The following is a 21,127-nucleotide window of genomic DNA, read 5'->3' as shown; positions in this document are numbered from 1 at the left end:
ATAATTCCAGCTACTCAGGAGGTTCCAGCTACTCCATCAGGTTTTATTAGTCCAATTTTAATACTGGACTATCAGTCCATCAGACTTGCTACCTACTGGCTATACAAATTTGGGCAAGTTCTAGTTCCTTCAATAGAGAAATGACCAAGAAATCTCAGTCTCTTTTCCTGTATGGTGGGAATAACGGTAACAGGCTGGTGCAGTGGCTTACTTTAGGAGGCCAAGGCAGGAGGATCACCTGAGGCCTGGAGTTCAAGACCAGCTTGGGCAACAAAGCGAGACCCCATCTCTACAAAAAATTTTAAAAATTAGATTAGCCCAGTATGGTGGCGCACACCTGTAGTCCCAGCTGTTAAGAGGTTGAGGTGGTAGTATCCCTTGGGCCCAGGAGTTTGAGGCTGCAGTGAGTTATAATGGTGCTACTGTACTCCAGCCTGAGTGACAGAGCAAGACCCTGACCTAACATCACTGACTTAAGTACTTTAGTGAAGATTAGATGAAATAAACAAAAATAGCTTAACTGAGTGCCTGCCACACAGCAAGTGCCCTATAACTGATGGGGCCATTACTCTTAATTTTGAACCTCATTGCTCTTCTGCCTGCTTTATTTCCCTTGTATTTCCCCTGTTCTCCCCCATCTCCTGTTACTACTAAAAATAAACAGAGACACTTTATTGAAGGCTTATTATGTACCAAGTGCTATATTAGGAGTTTTGCATATAGCATCTCACTGAATCTTTGTAAGAATCCTAGAAAATATTCTTAGAAGAAAAATGAACATTTACAGTGGCTAAACAGCTCATTTAGGTTATATGGCTAGCAGGAAGTGGTGCTGAGATTCTAACTCAGGACTGTCTGATTCTTAAGTCTCTATTTTTTGCTATTTTATCATGTTTTCTTTTCTTTTCTTTTTTTTTTTTTTTTTTTTTTTTTTTTGAGACAGGGTCTTGCTCTGTCACCCAGGCTGGAGTGCAGCGGCACAACCTGCATTGCACTGCAACCTCTACCTCCCAGGTTCAAGTGATTCTCATGCCTCAGCCTCCCAAGTAGTTGGAATTATAGGCCTATGCCACCATGTCCAACTAATTTTTGTATTTTTACTAGAGATGAGGTTTTGCCATGTGCCCAGGCTGGTCTCAAACTCCTGGGCTCAAGTGATCCATGTGCCTTGGCCTCCCAAAGTGCTAGGATTATAGATGTAAGTCACTGCGCCCAGCCATCAGGTTTTCTTAATTGTAAGGAATCGAAATGTCATGGTATTAGTTCTGCAGTATTACTGACATACTTACGGGGGTATCTCTGTATTCTCCAAGGCTAGCAAGTCCATCTGTGGATGGAGACTGGGTTTTAAGTTGTTTGTTACATCAGAACTTGGAAGGCTGAAATCTAAAACACAAAATGGACTTGTTTGGCTTTAAAACATTTTGTCAGTTATGCTGGATTTTCTACAGTAAAAACAAAAAAAAGAAAAAAGAAAAAGAAAAAAAAGAAAATCCCACCAAATAAAAGAGATTAATTTAGATATTTCTGTCACCCTAAAATCATGAGATTTCCTAGCTCTAAGAGAAATTAAAAAGCATCATTTATGGTAGGTAGAGAGAGAAAGAATTTCCCTGCCACGAGAAGGGTAACAAATATTATTGTATTGGATTTTCTAAAATCCCAAGCTGATCCAGAATGGAAAGGATTTTACATCTTATTCTGCCTAGCACAAAAGTAAAAAGTTACAGTACATACTGAGCTCTACCTTCACCTCAAGCTCCAGTCTATAATCTTTTTTTTTTTTTTTTTTTTGAGATGGAATCTCACTTTGTCACCCAGACTGGAGTGCAGTGGCACGATCTCGGCTTACCACAACCTCCGCCTCCTGAGTTCAAGTGATTCTTCTGCCTCAGCCTCCTGAGTAGCTGGGATTATAGGCACCCACTACCACTCCCGGCTAATTTTTGTATTTTTAGTAGAGACAGAGTTTTGCCATGTTGGCCAGGCTGGTCTCGAACTCCTGACCTCAGGTGATCCACCTGACTCGGCCTCCCAAAGTGCTGGGATTACAGGTGTGAGCCACTGTGCCTGGCCTCCAGGCCATAATCTTAAGTGAGATACCCCAAAGGGAATAATTACTTCCCCCTCTGAAATTCTCAATTAAAAACTCAGGAAAACTCTCCAATGTAACTGACTCTACACATCCCACTGGCCTACATAAAGAAGTAGCCAACATTTTAGAACTAAGTTCTAAGAAAACCAGAAATTCAGTGATACTGAGTATTTTTACTCTGGAAACAGCAGGTAACATATGAGAAAAACAAACTGCTTTTAATTTGACAAAACTGGATTTCAGCATTTTTCATCATCCTTATTTTGTAATTTACCAAACCCTTGTTGGGAATAAGGACAGCAGAAGATAACAAGTTAGGTAAGATAGGTAACTCTTTTATAAATGTTTATAAAATGCATTGTAGCAAAGCTTACAATGCATTTTATAAACATTAGTTTGTTAACCTTGACAACTACCCTTTAAGGCAATCATTGTTCCCATTTTATAAAGTGAGACTCTCAAAAGTTAGGTGGCTGAGAGTTGGCAGAACTGGCATTTCAACTTGGACTTCTCTGACTTTAAAGCCTGTGCTTTTCCTTCTACATTTCACAACCACTTAGTTCATACCTTGTAATCCCTGAATTTCTCCGCTTGCATCAGAGATACTCCCTTACCTGATGCTGAGGTATAGCAGAAAAACCCAATGATAATAGCGTGTAGGTTCACAGTAGACTTTAAGTATTGGCCAATGGGCTGAACAACCTCTACAAAGCAGGCCAGGTGAATTCCATGAGATTCTAAGTGAGTAGGATGAGTTTCAAGGACCTCCTCGCCCAGACACATCCCATTGCTATACTGGGTTTGACTCAACCATTTGCCAGGAAGTAATCACATCTCCTAACATAGTGCTCTGACATTCAACCTGACTTCAGTCCTTCTTAGGTGGTATTTAATCACATAATTAAGGAGAACTGTTTCACATCAAGCTCTTCTGCTGGTCTGGAAAGACCTGAGTGTTTATTTACTTAAGCCTGAAAGTTGATTATTCATGGTGTTGAGTTCTCCCAGAGTGGCCCTAGGCATCCGGGGACTGGGACTTAGGTCGAGGAGATCTTGAGATGGGGCAGAAGGCTCACTGGTAGTCTGAAAATAAAGCAAAAAAAAAAAAAAAAAAAAGTGTCATGTAGTTTATCATAGCTTTCTCCCCATACTTCTCCTTTGTAGAGGGGAGGATCCTATTTGGATGCATTTTAAGGAAGAATTCTCCACTCAACGGGCAACATTAGCATGAATCCCATCTTACCACCTACATAGGTTCCTGCTTCTTATTAGTAACTTCATAACATTAACTTTACATTACATTACATTAACAGTTTAACATTAATGTTAACTGAATAACATTAAGTTATTAAGGCAAGTAATCTATACCATTAAAACCACTCCAAATTATGAATGCATATCTCCCTCTTTTTAAGACTTGTTTTAGGTAAGCCTTGCTTCTTACTGTAATTGGCAAAATGTTCAATTGTTTATTTTAAAATGTTTCTAATCACTTACATTGGTGGCTTCCTTCTGGTTCTTATTTTGCTCCAAAATCCTTTGTTGGTTTCTAGTAAACCTGTTTAAATGATCAAAATGCATGTGTTTTTAAAAAATAAATGAAAATGCTATAAAAATCTAACAATTATTAATACACAAATATTTAGGAATGAAGACAATCAGCCTCATCCTCACACAATTATCAGTAAAATACTTTTAATAACCTTTTTCCAGCTTAGAGTATTCATACTCTCAGAGAAAACTGTGAGAAAATAGAAAAGTATTTAAAAAAAAAACTCATCACCCAGAAATTGTTAAATCTATTAACATTATTCCAGTATTTCATCTATAAGTGCATCTATTTTTAAGCTTAGTTGAAATGATACTTTACATAATTCTGTATCCTAATTTGAGTATGCTGTGAGAATTTTTCTAGCTGAAATACAATTTTTAATGGCTATATTTTACCTTATGAATCTATCATACCTTTTAACCATCTTACTATTAGCGATTGTTTTCTATTTTGCCATTATAAGTAATTTTCCAAAATATTCAAATATATTTAAAGTATTTTCACTATTTCACTGTGTTTTTTTTTTTTTGAGATGGAGTTTCACTCTTGTTGCCTAGGCTGGTATACAAAGGTGCAATCTTGGCTCATCACAACCTCCGCCTCCCGGGTTCAAGCAATTCTCCTGCCTCAGCCTCCCAAGTAGCTGGGATTACAGACGTGTGCCACCACGCCCAGCTAATTTTTGTATTTTTAGTAGAGACGGGGTTTCTCCATGTTGGTCAGGTTGGTTTCGAACTCCCGACCTCAGGTGATCCACCCACCTCGGCCTCCCAAAGTGCTAGGATTACAGGCGTGAGCCACTGTGCCAGGCCTTCACTGTGTATTTATATAAGACACTTAACACATACCAAAAAATTGACCTTTTACAACTCTGATTTAATTTTACATCATCCACTGAGAGTAAAGGAACATAAACGTAAAAGACCAGAGAAGTTGAAGGCAAAAGTCCAAGGTTCAAGTGTCAGTGTTAGTACCTTGTAGCTATGTGACTAAGGATATGACTTCCTGAACCTTGGTCCCCCAGCTGCTAAGAGGGAATAACATTTGAACTATTTCTTCAGAAAGTTATTTTCAGGGGCAAAACTAGATAGCACAGGTGGATGAATGTGGAAATGCTTTGCAAACTGAGATTTGCTTTAGCAACATATAGTATTACTGTTATGACAATTTGACTTCAGGATCCTAAACACTTTAAAGTGTAAGAGTTTATACTGAATCAGGCCTCTGAGCCCAAGCCTGCAGGTATACATCCAGATGGCCTGAACCAACTAAAGAATCATAAAAGAAGTGAAAATGCCCAATTCCTGCCTTAACTGATGACATTACCTTGTAAAATTCCTCCTCCTGGCTCAGAAGCTCCCCCACTGAACACTTTGTGACCCCTGCCCCTGCCCTCCAGAGAACAACCCCCTTTGACTATAATTTTTCACTACCTACCCAAATCCTATAAAACTGCCCCACCCCTAAATCCCTGTGCTGACTCATTTTTCGGACTCAGCCCGCCTGCACCCAGGTGAAATAAACAGCTTTATTGCTCACACAAAGCCTCTTTGGTGGTCTCTTCACACGGATGCGCGTGACAGAATCTGCACACACAGTTGAACGATTTTTCAAAAATATGTGTTTTAAATTCCACCTAGTTAAGCCGGGCACTGTGGCTCATGCCTGTAATCCCAGCACTTTGGGAGGCCGAGACAGGTGGATCACTTGAGGTCAGGAGTTTGAGACCAGCCTGGGCAACATGGTGAAACCCCATCTCGACTAAAAATACAAAAATTAGCTGGGCGTGGTGGCGTGTGTCTGTAATTCCAGCTACCAGGGAGGCTGAGACAGAAGAATCGCTTGAACCTGGGAGGCAGAGGTTGCAGTGAGCTGAGATCATGCCACTGTACTCCAGCCTGGGCAGCAAAGCAAGAGTCCATCTCAAAAAAGAAAAAAAAATAAATCCATTTAGTTAACAATAGCATTAGCTTCTTGTATTCTAGTCAGTTACGTGCTGGGTATGAACAACCTTCCTAGATCAAGCCCTGAGTGACAAATTTCAATTTCTTTATTTGCACAACTATTCCCTGGATGTAATGAGCAGAAACTTTGGCGGATGTTGGAATAGGGTGAATATATTTTGCAAGTGGATGGATATGAATCTTTAGGGGCCAGAGAGTGGACTGTGATAGATACAGTAACACTCACCCTCACAAAGGTACCCACATCCTAGTAAACACAACCAGTGAATACGTTAGGTTACATGGCAAGGGGAAATTAAACGTTGAAAAAAGAAGGAAGTTTGCTAGTGTAAAAGGAAAATAAATCTCAGGACCCCAAAATCACTAAGCCAAAGGGAAAAGTCAAGCTAGGAACTGCGTCAGGCAAATTTTATTCCTAAATAATATAGCTACAAAGATAAAAAGCTACCTACCTCTCCCACAATTTGTCCAGGAGAAAACTCCTTGTGGGCCTCAAGATCTTTACCCTAAAACAGCTCTGTTGAATCTCACCCTAGCAATATAAATTGATAGCTTATCTTCATAGGTACAGGACAAAGGACAGAACTCGATTGCTTCCTCTGCCCTACTGCTTATGTAGAAATGCAGATTCACTGAGCCAGACTAAGGCGTGAGTGACTATTCCTCTAGCCCCTTCTCACAGGTAAATTGTGTATTCCGTGAAAGGCTGATCAAAGACTCAAAAGAATGCAACCATTTGTCTCTTACCTATTTATAACCTGGAAGCCCCCTTCCCTGCTTTGAGTTGTCCCACCTTTCTAGATGGAACCAATGTACATCTTACACATATTGATTGATGTCTCATGCCTCCCGAAAATGTATAAAACCGAGCTGTGGATGGCCCGGTGCGATAGCTCACGCCTGTAATCCCAGCACTTTGGGAGGCCAAGGTGGGCAGATCACGATGTCAAGAGATCAACACCATCCTGACCAACATAGTGGAAGCCCGTCTCTACTAAAAATACAAAAATTAGCTGGGCATGGGAGTGTACGCCTGTCGTCCCAGCTACTCAGGAGGCTGAAGCAGGAGAATCACTTGAACCCGGGAGGCAGAGATTGCAGTGAGCCGAGATCGTGCCACTGCACTGCAGCGTGGCGACAGAGCAAGACTCTGTCTCAAAAACAAAACAAAACAAAAAACCAAGCTGTGCCCCCACCACCTTGGGCACAGGTTGTCAGGACCTCCTGTGGCTGTGCCACAGGTGCATCCTTAACCTTGGCAAAACTAACTTTCTAAATTCATTGAGACCTGTCTCAGATACTTTTGGTTCACATTAATAAGCGGCCCTTAATTGGGAGATTATCCGGGACTGTACAGATGAACCCAATGTAGTCACAAAGGTCCTTAAAGGTGGAAGAGAGAGGCAGAAGTGGAAGTAAGAGTGATATGATATAATCAGGCTTGAACTAGACACCGTTGGCTTTGAAGATGGAGAAAAGGGGCCATGAGCCAAGGAAAGTGAGCAGCCTCTAGCTGTTGCAAAAGGTAGGAAGATGGATTCTCCTCTAGAGCATCCAAAAGTGGATAAAACAGGATAAGCACTAAGTTTGTGGTAATTCGTGACAGCAGCCAGAGAAAACTAGGAGACTAGTATCTTTTCTAGAGGGAAGAGTTTCTCTCTGAATCTTAGGACGTAAGTGTTTCAGTTGTTCTGGTACACACAGTTCAAAGTCCAGTCAGAATAAGCTATTCACAGAAGTGATCCAATCTCCTGAGAGCTAGACCAAATAAACACAAGTCCCCCTTGGAGGGAGCCTTTAGGCAGTGGTCTTATGGTTTGCAGCAGAATTCTCCAAAATGAAAGCCAGAAGGCAGCACTCTACTGAAAACAATGTGGTTTTCCTTGGATTTTTTTTTTTACTTATAAAAATTTGTTCTACAGAAAACAAGAGTAACAATTGTGAGTTTCTTCAGTGCTAAGAAAGCATGGTGGCCAGGCACAGTGGCTCACGCCTGTAATCCCAGCACTTTGGGAGGCCAAGGAGGGTGGATCACCTGAGGTCAAGAGCTCAAGACTAGCCTGGGCAACATGGTGAAACCCCGTTTCTACTAAAAATACAAAAACTAGCCGGGCATGATGGTGTGTGCCTGTAATCCCAGCTACTTGGGAGGCTTAAGGGAGGGGACCACCCCTCATATTGTCTTATGCCCAATTTCTGCCTCCAAAGAAAGAAAAAGTAAAAACTAAAAGTCAGAAATGAAATCCACAAGCAGACAGCCCAGCGCCACACCCTGGGTCTGGTAGTTAAAGATCGACCCCTGACCTAATCTGTTATGTTATCTATAGATTGCAGACATTGTATAGAAAATCACCGTGAACATCTCTATCCTGTTTTGTTCTGACCTAATTACTGGTGCAGGCAGCCCCTAGTCACGTACTCCCTGCTTGCTCAATCAATCACGACCCTCTCACACACACCCCCTTAGAGCTGTGAGCCCTTAAAAGGGACAGGAATTGCTCACTCGGGGAGCTCGGCTCTAGATACAGGAGTCTTGCCAATGCCACCAGCCGAATAAACCCCTTCCTTCTTTAACTCGGTGTCTGAGGAGTTTTGTCTGCGGCTCGTCCTGCTACAGGCTGAGGCAGGAGAATCACCTGAACCCAGAAGGTGGAGGTTGCAGTGAGCCAAGATCATGCCACTGCACTCCAGCCTGAGCACTCCATCTCAAAAAAAAAAAAAAAAAGAAGAAAAAAAAAGAAAGCAAGCATGGTTCCTAGGCTTACATCTTCAGTCGATGGCCTTCTCTGACAGTAAATATGAGACAGTGAAGGAAAGAAACTACTGTTTCATAGCTACTGGCTTTTATGTTTCTCTTTTTTGAGACAGGGTCTCACTCTGTCATCCAGGCTGGAGTGCAGTGGCACGATCTTGGATCACTGCAACCTCTGCCTCCTGGGCTCAAGAGATTCTCCCACCTCCGCCTCCTAAGTAGCTGGGACTAAAGGCATGTGTCACCATGCCTGGCTAATTTTTGTAATTTTTTTGGTAGAGATGGGGTTTTGCCATGTTGCCCAGGCTGGTCTCAAACTTCCTGAGCTCAAGTAATCCACCCACCTCAGCCTCCCAAGGTGCTGGGATTACAGGTGTGCACCACCATTCTTGGCCCATAACTACTGGCTTTATTTCATGGATTCTCTTAATTCACTCATGATAAGTGGGAAGAAAAACCTACTCAATAAATTTAAAGGTTAAATGGGACACTGGTGCAGAGGAAAAGAAGAAATTACTATTTAATGGACATCAGTGTGCTAGCACTCTGCTAGGTGTTTTCGTATGTATTATCTCATTTAATCTCAAAAAAAAAGCCCAACCCTCTAAAAAGGTATTATTATCCTATTTAATACATCAAAAAAAAAAGAAAAAAACTTAAATCCTAAAAAAAGTTATGCAACTTATCCAAAATCATCAGCTAGATTTGAATCCAGGCCTGTTCACCTCTTTCCCTTATGTCAGACTGGTCTCATTCTTTATCAGCTGATTAGAAATACAGTCACTGTGCAAGTAGAGATTCCCAGTAATTCTCAACAGAAACACTGCCCCTAAGGGTGTCTTAACATGTTATTTTATTATTATTTCTTTTAGAGGTAGGATTTCACTCCATCACCCAGGCTGGAGTGCAGTGGTGCGATCATAGCTCACCATAGCCTCAAATTCCTGGTCTCAAGCTATCCTCCCACCTCAGCCTCTCTAGTAGCTAGGCTATAAGCACCTACTAGGACCACCACACCCAGCTAATTTTTTTTATTTTTTATTTATTTTTTATTTTTTTGAGACAGAGTCTCACTCTGTTGCCAAGGCTGAAGTGCAGTGGCGTGATCTCGGCTCACCCCAGCCTCCACCTCCCAGGTTCAAGCAATTATCCTGCCTCAGCCTCCTGAGCAGTTGGGACTATAGGCATGCGCCACCATGCCCAGCTAATTATTTTGTATTTTTAGTAGAGATGGGGTTTCACTATGTTGGTTAGGCTGGTTTCGAACTAATGACCTCAAACGATCTGCCCGCCTTGGCCTCCCAAAGGGCTGGGAATACAGGTGTGAGCCACTGTGTCCAGCCTTATTTTTTATTTTTTGTAGAGACAGGGCCTTACAATGTTGTCAGGGCTGGTCTGGAAGTCCTGGGCTCAAGTGATCCTCCTGCCTCGACCTCCAAAAGTGCTGAGATTATAGCTGGGAGCCACCATGCTGGGCTGAAATGTCACTTTAGGAGAAAGACCTCTGGCATTTACTGAGTAGGAGCTGCACAAGGGAAAACTGTCCCACCTCACATGCCAATACCTTTCCTATTGAGAATGGAGAATCTAGAAAGAGGGGTCCCTTGTAGGCACTCTGATAAGAACGCTGAGTAATTGGTGGTGCAAGTAGAAATGGAAGAGGGGTAAAGAGGGTACATGATCTGCTCACCTCTCATATCCAAGGATGGCATTATTCAAATCCTCATTCACTTGAATTAGCTCAACAGTGACATCTTCATTCTCCACCACCACAAGCAGGTCCATGATCCTCTCCTGCATCTCCCGACCTGTTTTATAGAGTTTCTGTCAAAGAAAAGAGAGAGATTTCTTATTCCACACTTGGAACATTCTATAAAGACATCTGACTCACCAATCTGCGCATACCTACAGTCACCTCCACATTAAGTCGCCTGGGGGGCGCTACCAGAGTACTTAACTAAAAACAGCTTATCCTTCCTATTCGAAGGCAGTGAGTCATAAACTGATATTTTCCTTTAAAAATCAAAATAGGTGTCATAAGAATAATATGGTACATTGAAAATAATGCTGAACTAAAACCCAGAAGTGTTGTACGGGAATTCTAAATGTAGTGCTTATTAGCTGTGCCATGTTGGGAAAACAAACAAACAAACAAACAAAAAAAACCCCTTGTTTTTTAAATCTCAGTTTTCTCATTGATAAATGAAAATTATACCCCTTTCCACATCTACCTCAAGGGTTGACGTAAAAATCAAATGAGATGTGTGTAATGAGGAACTCTATAACTATAAAGCATAAACATAAAATGTTATTGCATTATTAGTGGTAGTAGAAGTAGTTAAAATACATTTACAGTGGCATTATTTTATTTCCTGTTATGTTGTACTTAAACATTTAAAGTTGATAGTTATATCACATTTTGAGGCAAACTAAAACGGGATTAACAAACAAATCATGAATACTCTTATTTGGACTACCTAGAAATACTGCATTAAACCATGACTCCACCTCCCAAGCCCATTTTTTTTTTTTTCTCATAAGCATCAGAGCCATCTACGTCAGACATACTGCTCCAGAATCTTCAGCTGGGGGTGTGAAAATCTACATTTTTTTAAAACAAGCATGCTAAAGTGTTTCTTATGTACACTGATATTTAAGAACTGCTGCCTTACAACTGACTTTTTTTCCAGGCACACCTTTGATTAACCCGAGATGCATAAAACTGATACTAATATTTCCTCAATCCCACCTTGGCTAAAGTTTGTCTGTGTAATAGTACATTAACATTAAGCAAAAACACAGGGATGCTGCTTCTCTCAAAAGGAAAGCAACAGAACTTCCTTAAACACCGCACAATCACATCGGCTTTTTCCCCTCAAGAAAGAAAGACCTGCTGAAAAACGTACATATGCTTCACGAAACCATTCAGAATCTCAAACAATCTATTACAAGGCTGCTGACAGGAAATCTCTAAACAAATAAATCAAACTATTACTAACTGGCATTTAGACTCAGAGGTAAAAGCCACTACCCTCTACAAAATCATAACAAAAAATATTTAAAAGACAACATGACATAAACAGAAAAAAAAAGGTGAGTTAGACAGATGATAGACTTTCTGATTTTAGACTTGCAATGTGCGGCCAGAAAAACCATCCTATTTGCCAACCACAGGGCCATCTTTGGCAACAGTATAGTGTAGGGGTCAACAGTATTGTTCTTAAAGCTCCAGATAGTAAACATTTTCTGCTTTGTGGGCCATCTAGTCTTTGCTGCAACTGCTCAACTCTGCCACTGTAGTGTAAAAGCAACCCTGGAAAACATAAATAACTAGGTGTGGCCATGTTCTAATAAAACAGATACAGGTGGGAGGCTAGATTTGGCTCCTTTATATACCCCTGGTGTAATGCAAAGAGAAAACTTTGGACTCAGATGCCAAAGGCATCTCCCATATATATGCCTGCTATGGAAATTGGGGAAATGTGGTGAAAATTTAGCCTGAGGTTTTTTTGTTGTTGTTGTTTTGTTTTTTGTGTTTTTTTCCATCTATAATACAAGGAGAACAGCTATCTTGTAAGGTTGTTGTCAGAATTGGCAATGGTGTCATCGAAACCCCACAGTGTCTGGCATACAGAGGTAGTCGGTAGTAAATAAATGAATTATGGGTGCTTGACAAGGTGTCACTAGAAGCTCAACAAGATAATGAAGACAATCCTGTAATATGCTATTATCCAGGATCCGATCTTCTACAAAGCAAAGGATTAAGAATGGCATTTAATATAACTGCCATAATGAATGAGAACTTTTCCTTTGTTCTTGCTTTAAAGAGTGTACAGAAATTGGTCTTCTTGTTGCTCACTGGCAGCCTTGCTAGAGCAATGTCAAGATCAAGGGAATGCAATGGCTGATACCTATGACAAAAATGTAGAAATTAATTTGAAATGAATTTGAAGCCAACATCAATAGCCCTCAGTCACATGAAGACACTCCCTTTGCCCTTTCAAGAGACAGATGGAATGGAAACATGAAAGGAATAGCACATGTCAACAGGTCTGCAAACCAGAATGTGAAAAACCTCTTCAAAAGCCAGCCCACTCTCATCTTTGCAGTTGACATCTGTCTAGAGAAGGGCCAAGCCACCTGGAAGCCAAGCTGAGATCAAGCACCATGGACAAAAAGGATAGGTCAGAGTTCCCCATAGCAGGCACTGCAGGGCTGTGGATGTGGGGAGCCAGGGGGAGCAAGTCAAAATACAGAGCAACAGCTGCTGGTGCATATGTCCATCACGGAGACCCTGGAATTGCCTCCTTTTATACCATACACAAGCAAAGGCAAGCTTCTAAGTTAAAGTGAATTTAACAATCAATTCCAAAGTCTTTGGAGCAAAACAAAAAGGAGCTCATTAAGAGCTTCCTCTTCTGATATCCAGATGGCTCTTACTCCTCCATAGAGCACTCAGGAATTAAGGAAGGAGATTCCTCTGCACTTTCAATTCCAACTACAGTCATCCCACATTGACCAAGAGAGGGCAACTCAATAAAAAGAAACACAAAAATGCTTATCTCTCTTGAAAGAGCCAAAACAGGTAGAAATGTGTTTGCTTTAAAATGTCTCTGGAAATACTTTCTGTATGGCAATATCCCTATTATCAGCCCATAACATATTTTCTTCATCCCAGTATTCCCCAAAGTGCAAGAAACCCCAATGTCTCTATCTGCTCAAAGTAAATACTCTCCCCACCTACTCTAAAACTGAACATTTTTCAGCTTAACTTGCTCATTTAGTCTCTTTTTCCTTATACAGGCTTCAGTCATATGACAAATTGTCAGCATAATCCTTAAGAAAAGCATTAACATATTAAAGTCCTTCCAACTATTCTTTCCAACAAAACAGTGTCTGCAAATAGCATAGGACTTGGTTGCTGCCTTCAAATTGCCTCCTATACCCACATGAAAACACAGTAGGTTAGCCAGGTATACTAGAAAGTCAGTCCTGGGTTCAAAATGAGAAACTAGTTGGTCCAATGGATAGAACATAAGCTCATGAGAACGAAGTTCTCCTTCCAGCTCCACCACTTGTCATGGTGTGGGCAATTATTCTTTCTGCGTATGCAGCCTCATCTGCAAAGGCAGATGGACTCAAAGATGCTGACAGTCCCTTCTACTCTTAATATCTTACACATTTCTGAATGGTAAAGACAAGAATGGTCTGGGAGGATGGCTTTCTTTTTCCTATTCTCAGGATTTTTTTTTTTTTTTTTCAACTGGTTACAATCCTCATAGGATCAAATTTCAGATTCTCTTGATTTTAAATTTCTCCAGTAAGTTAGAGTAAGGCTTTCTCTAGTTGTCATTTCAAAATCTGAGCTCCCTTTCTAAATACTAGAGCATTCTCTTCTTGTCTTACTGGGGCTAGGCAAAAAAAAAAAAAAAAAAAAAAAAAAAAAAAAAAAAGATTAAAGTGGGAGGTACCAGGAAAAGTCAGCTATTCAAGATAAGAGGAAGGTGACCCAAAGCTGAGTGCATAACACCAAGAAAGCAAATACACAAAACACATGTTGCAACTCTTCATTCCTATGGCCAAGGTGGCTGCCTTTAACTCATCACAACACTTGTTAGACTGGATAGAGCCTCAGAATCATCACGTTCCACTTCAGAAAACTAAAGAAAATCCAGTCGTCATCCCTAATGAAAAGTTGAAAGTTTACAAGCAACACGGTGGTGGGGAAATGTGTCTACTGCACAAAATGGTTTTACTGCCTAAGAGTCTAACAAAGAGCAAGACCCTCTTAGTTAGTAGGGCTTCAGGATCTAATTGTTCAGCATGGGTTGGTGGAACAGAAAGGGGATTCCAAGTAAATATATTGGATTTCAAATGAAAGAAAACAGACAAGGAATAGGTTCCAAAGAAACAGAACAGCTACTAGAAGGTAAGTATAAACAGCCAAAACAGGAAGAAGTTCCAAGTTTACAGGCTGTATTTTTTTGTTGTTGCTTTTGAGAGTGAGTCTCGATCTGTCACCCAGGCTGGAGTGCAGTGGTGCCATCTCAGCTCACTGCAACCTTTGCCTCCTGGGTTCAAGCGATTCTCATGCCTCAACCTCCTGAGTGACTGGGACTACAGAAGCGTGCCACCACGCCCGGCTGATATTTGTATTTTTAGTAGAGATGGGGTTTTGCCATGTTGGCCAGGCTGGTCTCGAACTCCCGACCTCAGGTGATCCACCCGCCTTGGTCTCTCAAAGTGCTGGGATTACAGGCGTGCTCCACTGCATCTGGCCTCAGGCTGGTTTTATAACAAACCGATACTATAAGACTGTGGTCACTGGTGAAGTATATTTGCGAGAGCAGCCAAGGAATTTTTGAGTGGAGACTCTTCCTTTCTGCTGGAGAACTTTCCTTGGCCCTCCAGATCCACCGTCCACACTTTCTGCCTTAACTCTGTGCCCTGGGGCCTGGCTTGTAGGGATCACACTGCCAGGTCCCCTGTCTTCTTGCTTCTGTGTTCAGCCAGTGGGCATACTGGCTGGCAGGAAACAGGAGGAAGGAAGGAGAATGAGGTCTGGATATTTATTCTTTCCACCCCTTCCACCAAAGGCACCACTGCTTTCACGGCTGCCCTCTCCACATTATCGTTTCTTCTAGGTTCTGGCAAAAGTGCCTTCTTCTTGTCTATGTAATTCTAGGGATATTAGTTAATAATCCAGGGTACTGATCAAGTCCTTGTGATTTCCCTGAACTTTATAACATCTTACTAAATAAACAGTATTTTGATTAAGCTTTCTTCAAATTACCCAAATGAAGTACGTCATCTCTTTGCTAATATACCCTACAAAGCATGAAAACACATCTTTAGAGTAATCAAAATAGTATGATGCCAAGTTAGGCACAAATAGGTCAAGGGATGAGAATAGCCTCTAGAAGACAACCTTGAATTAGAATACACAGTATGTGATAAAGGGGCATTTAAAACCATTGGAGAAGGCATGAATTGTTAGTGAATGTTATTTGGACAACCAGCCATCAAATTGAAAAAATAAATGAAGGTAAAGTCCCCATCTCATACCAAGAATACAAATTTGAATTTTAAATCACATAAAATCCAGGGGAAGGAAACTATTGATTCATTAAGCCTGTTTTCACTGAATGATTACATCATGTTAGGCACTAATCTGGGAGCCAAAACCTGGTAACGAACAAGACAAGCCTTTTGGCATTTCCATTCTAGTAGGCAAAGATAGCTGACAACCACGCAAGAAAAGCGTCAGACACTGTGAGTGCCAGGTGAATAAGTGGTGATGTGATGGGACGGTGGCTAATTTTAGACTGGGGAGTCACAGAAGACCTCTCAGGAGAGTAACATGCTAAAATCAGAATGATAAGAAAAAGTTCGAGATCAGCCTGGCCAACATAGTGAAACCCCGTCTCTATCAAAATTACAAAAAATAGCCGGGCATGGTGGCGGGCGCCTGTAGTCCCAGCTACTCGGGAGGCTGAGGCAGGAGAATCACTTGAACACGGGAGGCGGAGGTTGCAGTGAGCAGAGATCGCGCCACTGCACTCCAGCCTGAGTGACAGAGTGAGACTCTGTCTCAAAAAAAAAAAAAAAAAAAAAAAAAAAAAAAAAAAAAAAAAAGAAGGAAAGAAAAGAAAAAGAAAAAAGCTGGCCATTTGAAGATGGGGAAGCGTAAGAGTCAGGGATGAAACAGCTCCCCAGCAAGAATGAACTCAGTGCACTCAAGAAATAGGAAGGAGGTTAGCAAGCACGTGCCATGGAGCGAGAAGTAGGCTAAAGATGACCGAGAAAGGCTCTGTGGCCAGAGTAGAGAGGTTTGCTTTTACTTCAAGTATAATGGGAAGACAATGCAGGGTTTCCAGCAAGGAACAACACGATCTGGTTTACATTTTATTTTATTTATTTTATTTTTTGAGAATTAGTCTCGATCTATCACCAGGCTGGAGTACGGTGGCGCGATCTTAGCTGACTGCAACCTCCACCTCCCAGGTTCAAGCTCCCGGGCAGCTCGCTGCCTCAGCCTCCTGACTAGCTGGGATTACAGGCGCCTACCACCATGCCTGGCTAATTACATTTTAAAAAGCTATAATACAACTTTGGGAGGCCAAGGCAGGTAGAGGTCAGAAGTTTGAGACCAGCCTGGCCAACATGGTGAAACCCTGTCTCTACTAAAAATACAAAAATTAGCTAGGCATGGTGGCAGGCACCTGTAGTCTCAGCTACTCCGGAGGCTGAGACAGGAGAATCGCTTGAATCCGGGAGGCGGAGGTTGCAGTGAGCCGAGATCGTGCCACTGCACTCCAGCCTGGGTGATAGAGCAAGACTCCATCTCAAAAAATAAAATAAAATAATTAATTTAAAAAAAGCTATAATACAGACACTCAACTTCATTAGTCATTAGGAAAATGCAAATACAAATCAAAATCAAAACCGTAATGAGATACCACTTCACACCTACCAGAGGGCCATTAAAAAAAAAACAATAGAAAATAAGCATTCGTTGTGGAGAATCTGGAATCCTAATAGTACTGCACACTGCTAATAGAATCTACAATGGTGCAGCCATTGTGCAAAACAGTTTGACAATTCCTCAAAAAGTTAAAGTTACAATATGATCCAGCAATTCTACTCTTAGGTTGATACTCAAGTGAACACAGGTATTCAAAGAAAAACCCGTATGTGAATGTTCATAGCAGCATTAGTTATAATAGCCAAAGGTGGAAACAACCTAAATGTCTATCAATGAACTGATATACAAAACGTGGGATATACAATGAAATATTAGGCCATTAAAGTAATAAAATTCTGATACATGCTACAACATGGATGAACCTCAAAAACATTAAGTGAAAGATGCTAGACACAAAAAGTCATGTATAATGTGATTCCACATATATGAAATGTCCAGAACAGGTAAATCCACAGACACAGAAACAGAGTGGTGGTTATCTGGAACTGATGAAAGGCAGAAAGGGGAGAGGCTGCTTAATGAGCATGGGGTTTCCTTTTGGGGTAATGAAAATGTATTGGAATGAAATAGAGGAAATACAGTTGAACCTTGAACAACACGGGTTTGAACTACACAGCTCCACTGAGAGGCAGATTGTTTTCTGCCTCTGCCACCCAAGACAGCAAGACCAATTTCTCCTCTTCTTCCTTCTCAGCCCACTCAGCAAAAAGATAAAGATCAAGACCTTTATGACCCATGTCCACTTAATGAATAGTAAATATATGTTCTCTTCCTTATATTTTTTTTAATTTTAATTTTTAAATTGAGACAGGGTCTCACTCTGTTGCCCAACAATGGTGCAATCACGATTTACTGCAGCCTTGACTTCCCTGGCTCAAGTGATCCTCCTACCTCAGCCTCCCCAGTAGCTGGGACTACAGGCATGTACCACCATGCCTGGCTAATTTATTTTTTGTAGTGACAGAGTCTCACTATGTTGCCCAGGCTGGTCTCAAACTCCTGGATGCAAGCAATCCTCCTGCCTCACCTTCCCAAAGTGCTAGGATTACAGGTGTAAGCCACCGTGCCCAGCCTTCCTTACAATTTTCTTTTTTTTTTGAGACACAGTCTTGCTCTGTCGCCCAGGCTGGAGTGCAGTGGCGTGATCTCAGCTCACTGCAAGCTCCGCCTCCCGGGTTCACGCCATTCTACTGCCTCAGCCTCCCGAGTAGGTGGGACTACAAGCACCCACCACCATACCCGGCTAATTTTTTGTATTTTTTAGTAGAGACGGGGTTTCACCATATTAGCCAGGATGGTCTCGATCTCCTGACTTTGTCATCCGCCTGCCTTGGCCTCCCAAAGTGCTGGGATTACAGGCATGAGCCACCGTGCCCAGCCTACAATTTTCTTAATAACATTTTCTTTTCTCCAGCTTAAGAATACGTCACATAACACATATTACATAATATGTGTGAATCGACTGTTTATGTTATTGATAGGGTTTCTGGTCAACAGTAGGCTATTAGTAGTTAAGTTTTGGGAAAATCAAAAGTTATACATGAATTTTGAACTACCTTGTGGGGTCAGTGCTCATAACTGCTATGTGTTGTTCAAGAGTTAACTGTAGTTACAATGAATGTATATTTATTTTATTTTTATTTTTTGAGATGGAGTCTCCCTCTGTTGCCCAGGCTGAAGTGCAGTGGCACAATCTCTGCTCACTGCAACCTCCGGGTTCAAGCCATTCTCGTGCCTCAGCCTCCTGAGTAGCTGGGATTATAGGCGCCCACCACCATGTCCGGTTAATTTTGTATTTTTAGTAGAGACAAAGTTTCACATGTTGGCCAGGCTGGTCTCGAGCTCCTGACCTCAAGTGATCCACTCGCCTTGGCCTCTCAAAGTGCTGGGATTACAGGTGTGAGCCACTATGCCTGGCCACTACGCCCGGCCCTGAATGTATATAAATGCCACTTAATTGTACTCTTTAAAATGGTTAATTTTATGTGATATGAATTTTACCTCAATCTAAAAAATGCTATATAGAATTTTTGTTTTTTTTTTTTGCACAGCACTGTATTCAATATCCTGAAAACCTTTCTCATAACAAAATACCTAAAAATGCTAGATATTAAAAATATTTTAACATTTGTGCCTACACTTTCAAGAAAGCATGAGAAATCCTCAAAGGCTCAAAACCAAGTAAGATCTAAAGACTCAAGCAGCAATGAAGAAACAATGGTTCACAAGGCATCCATCTGCCAATCTCCAGTAGAGTCCTCAGCAGACGCAAAGGACAAAGCCCAGGGTGTGAACAAGATGGGGAGCTGAAGCAAAAACCCCTCCTATACTCAGGTGGAACCCCTGCATGACTACTCCCCGTGTAAGTCAGCGAATCAGAAAAACCTCAGCCCCACAAAGCGGGATGGCAAGCCAAATCGTGTGTCAGCGTCGGTTCTTGGTGGAGAGAGTGAAAATACATAATTTTCCTGAGAAATCTAACAGCCTTACTACATCCTCATCTCTAGGGATGAGGCTGCCTGCCTTCAAAGTTTAAAAAATCCTAATGAGTGCTGATTATTTTTCTTCTAACTGCAGAGGTTCCTAGATTCTTTTGGAAACCAGCAGTTATTTGAAGGAGAGTCCTTTTTTCTGGCCTCAACAGCCACTCTGGAAGTTCCCTGCTCCTGAGTTAGCAGCTCAGACAGCAGAGGACAGAGGACAGTTGTTTTCCTCACCATGTGAGTGCCCAAGGCCTATTCATTCTTGCTCTGATTTTGAGGTTAGTATGGGCTGCTTCTGGGAAAAGTCCTTTGGAAGGGTCTCTTTCACCTGGTTGGGGCTGTGAGCTCTGAGCTGGTCTGATCCCACCTGCTTTATCAGGCACTGAATAGTCTCACTGTTCTGGAGGCCTGATGGTCAGTTTAGCCTTTTCTGTAATCCTTAGGGTTTATTTTTATTTTCATATTTCTTCTGTCATTTCAATGGGATTTGGGGAAGAAAGAGGATGTAAATTTATTTTGGCAAGCTAAAAAAAATTGTGATTATTGGTTGGTTTGGGGAGAAAAACGCCTGTTTTACAATTCACATAGCTGATTTCAGATACTTTTATTCCTTCTTTACAGTTGTACTCCCTCCATCAGAGTATGCCTGTGGGCCCTCACTGACATCCAACCTGGGTGCTGCCTCTGCTGATGACTCCCTAGGCTTATGCTGAAGCCTCCAAAAGCCCCTGCAGTTATAAGGGGGCAGCCAACCAGGGAGCCAGTAGTATCTGGGGGTTCTAACTGTACTGACCTGACTCCTTCAGATGGGTAGGAGAAACCTTTGAAAAAATACACCCTAAAGAATTCTTTATGACATAGGGTTAGAGGGGGAAAAAAATAAATTAAATAAATAAATAAATAACCAAAAAACAAAAACAACAAAAAAAGAATTCTGTTTCCCCACAGTCTATCTTTGCTGATTTCATTCTGAAATTCTTAAATCAGATATGCTTCTTGTCCTGTTTCTCCATAGAAGATTTAATTGAGTTATTTCAGATCAACCATAGTGGAGTTATTTAGATGTGAAAAAAAATTATTTGTCAAAAGAAATTAAGAATAGCACTCCCCACACCAGATCTTTATATGTCACTAACAAAAAGCATACAAAGAAAAATAACATTCCACATTCAACAGTCTCTATAAACAAGTTGATCCCCTGCCAAAACCTACTCAATTTGAATTGGCCATGAGTAGTATTCTCATGTTGATTTATAACCTAAGACTCTTTACTATTCAAGGCAAAACACAGCCCTGAGCTCTGGCATTAAAACAGCAACCAACAAATTAGCATTATCTAATTCAACCAAACATCTGCACCCAAACACCCTGAGACAAAGCACTTCAGATTGGAATAAAATATAAACCTGGATTCACATATTTAAATGAAATGTTTCAGTGTTTTTACTGAAGGATTGTTTGCCACAGATGGATGAGAATACGAGAGAAAAAATCATAAATCATTTCATTTTAGAGCTCTGAAAGGCCCAGGAAGACCAGGTGGAACTAGAAATATTGCTGTGGCTATTTAAAAAATATTATCTGCCACATATCCGTTTACTTTGATATTTTTCAATTTTAGTTTAACACACGTATTAACATCATAAATTAAAAAGTTTATATCTGGAAAAGCCTCTATTGTGGACTACTACCTTTGAAATCTATTTAATGACGAATTTTCCTTTTTACATCCCATATAAAGAGGATGTATTTAATATTACTCTTGCTTACTGTCATCTAAGCTCTTCATTTTATAC

The 21,127-nt window shown here is 41.1% G+C and overlaps 1 protein-coding gene across 5 annotated transcripts in view; it reads right to left on the bottom strand.

The window, feature by feature from the left end:
* The window catches only part of TOM1L1 (target of myb1 like 1 membrane trafficking protein), a 55,278-nt gene that overhangs the window by 15,609 nt on the left and 18,542 nt on the right, over positions 1-21,127 (bottom strand). For all 5 annotated transcript variants that reach the window (XM_030828592.1, XM_003272275.3, XM_030828591.1 and 2 more), the window contains 4 exons: positions 10,054-10,187; positions 3,593-3,653; positions 3,061-3,178; positions 1,290-1,386 (listed from right to left, as the gene is read on the bottom strand). In XM_030828592.1, the coding sequence (XP_030684452.1) occupies positions 1,290-1,386; positions 3,061-3,178; positions 3,593-3,653; positions 10,054-10,187 (410 nt within the window). The remainder of the gene's footprint in view (positions 1-1,289; positions 1,387-3,060; positions 3,179-3,592; positions 3,654-10,053; positions 10,188-21,127) is intronic.

This window comes from Nomascus leucogenys, chromosome 14 (genome assembly GCF_006542625.1).
Source record: "Nomascus leucogenys isolate Asia chromosome 14, Asia_NLE_v1, whole genome shotgun sequence".
NCBI classification, from domain to species: domain Eukaryota; kingdom Metazoa; phylum Chordata; class Mammalia; order Primates; family Hylobatidae; genus Nomascus; species Nomascus leucogenys.
This window is presented reverse-complemented; position numbering and strand designations above follow the sequence as displayed.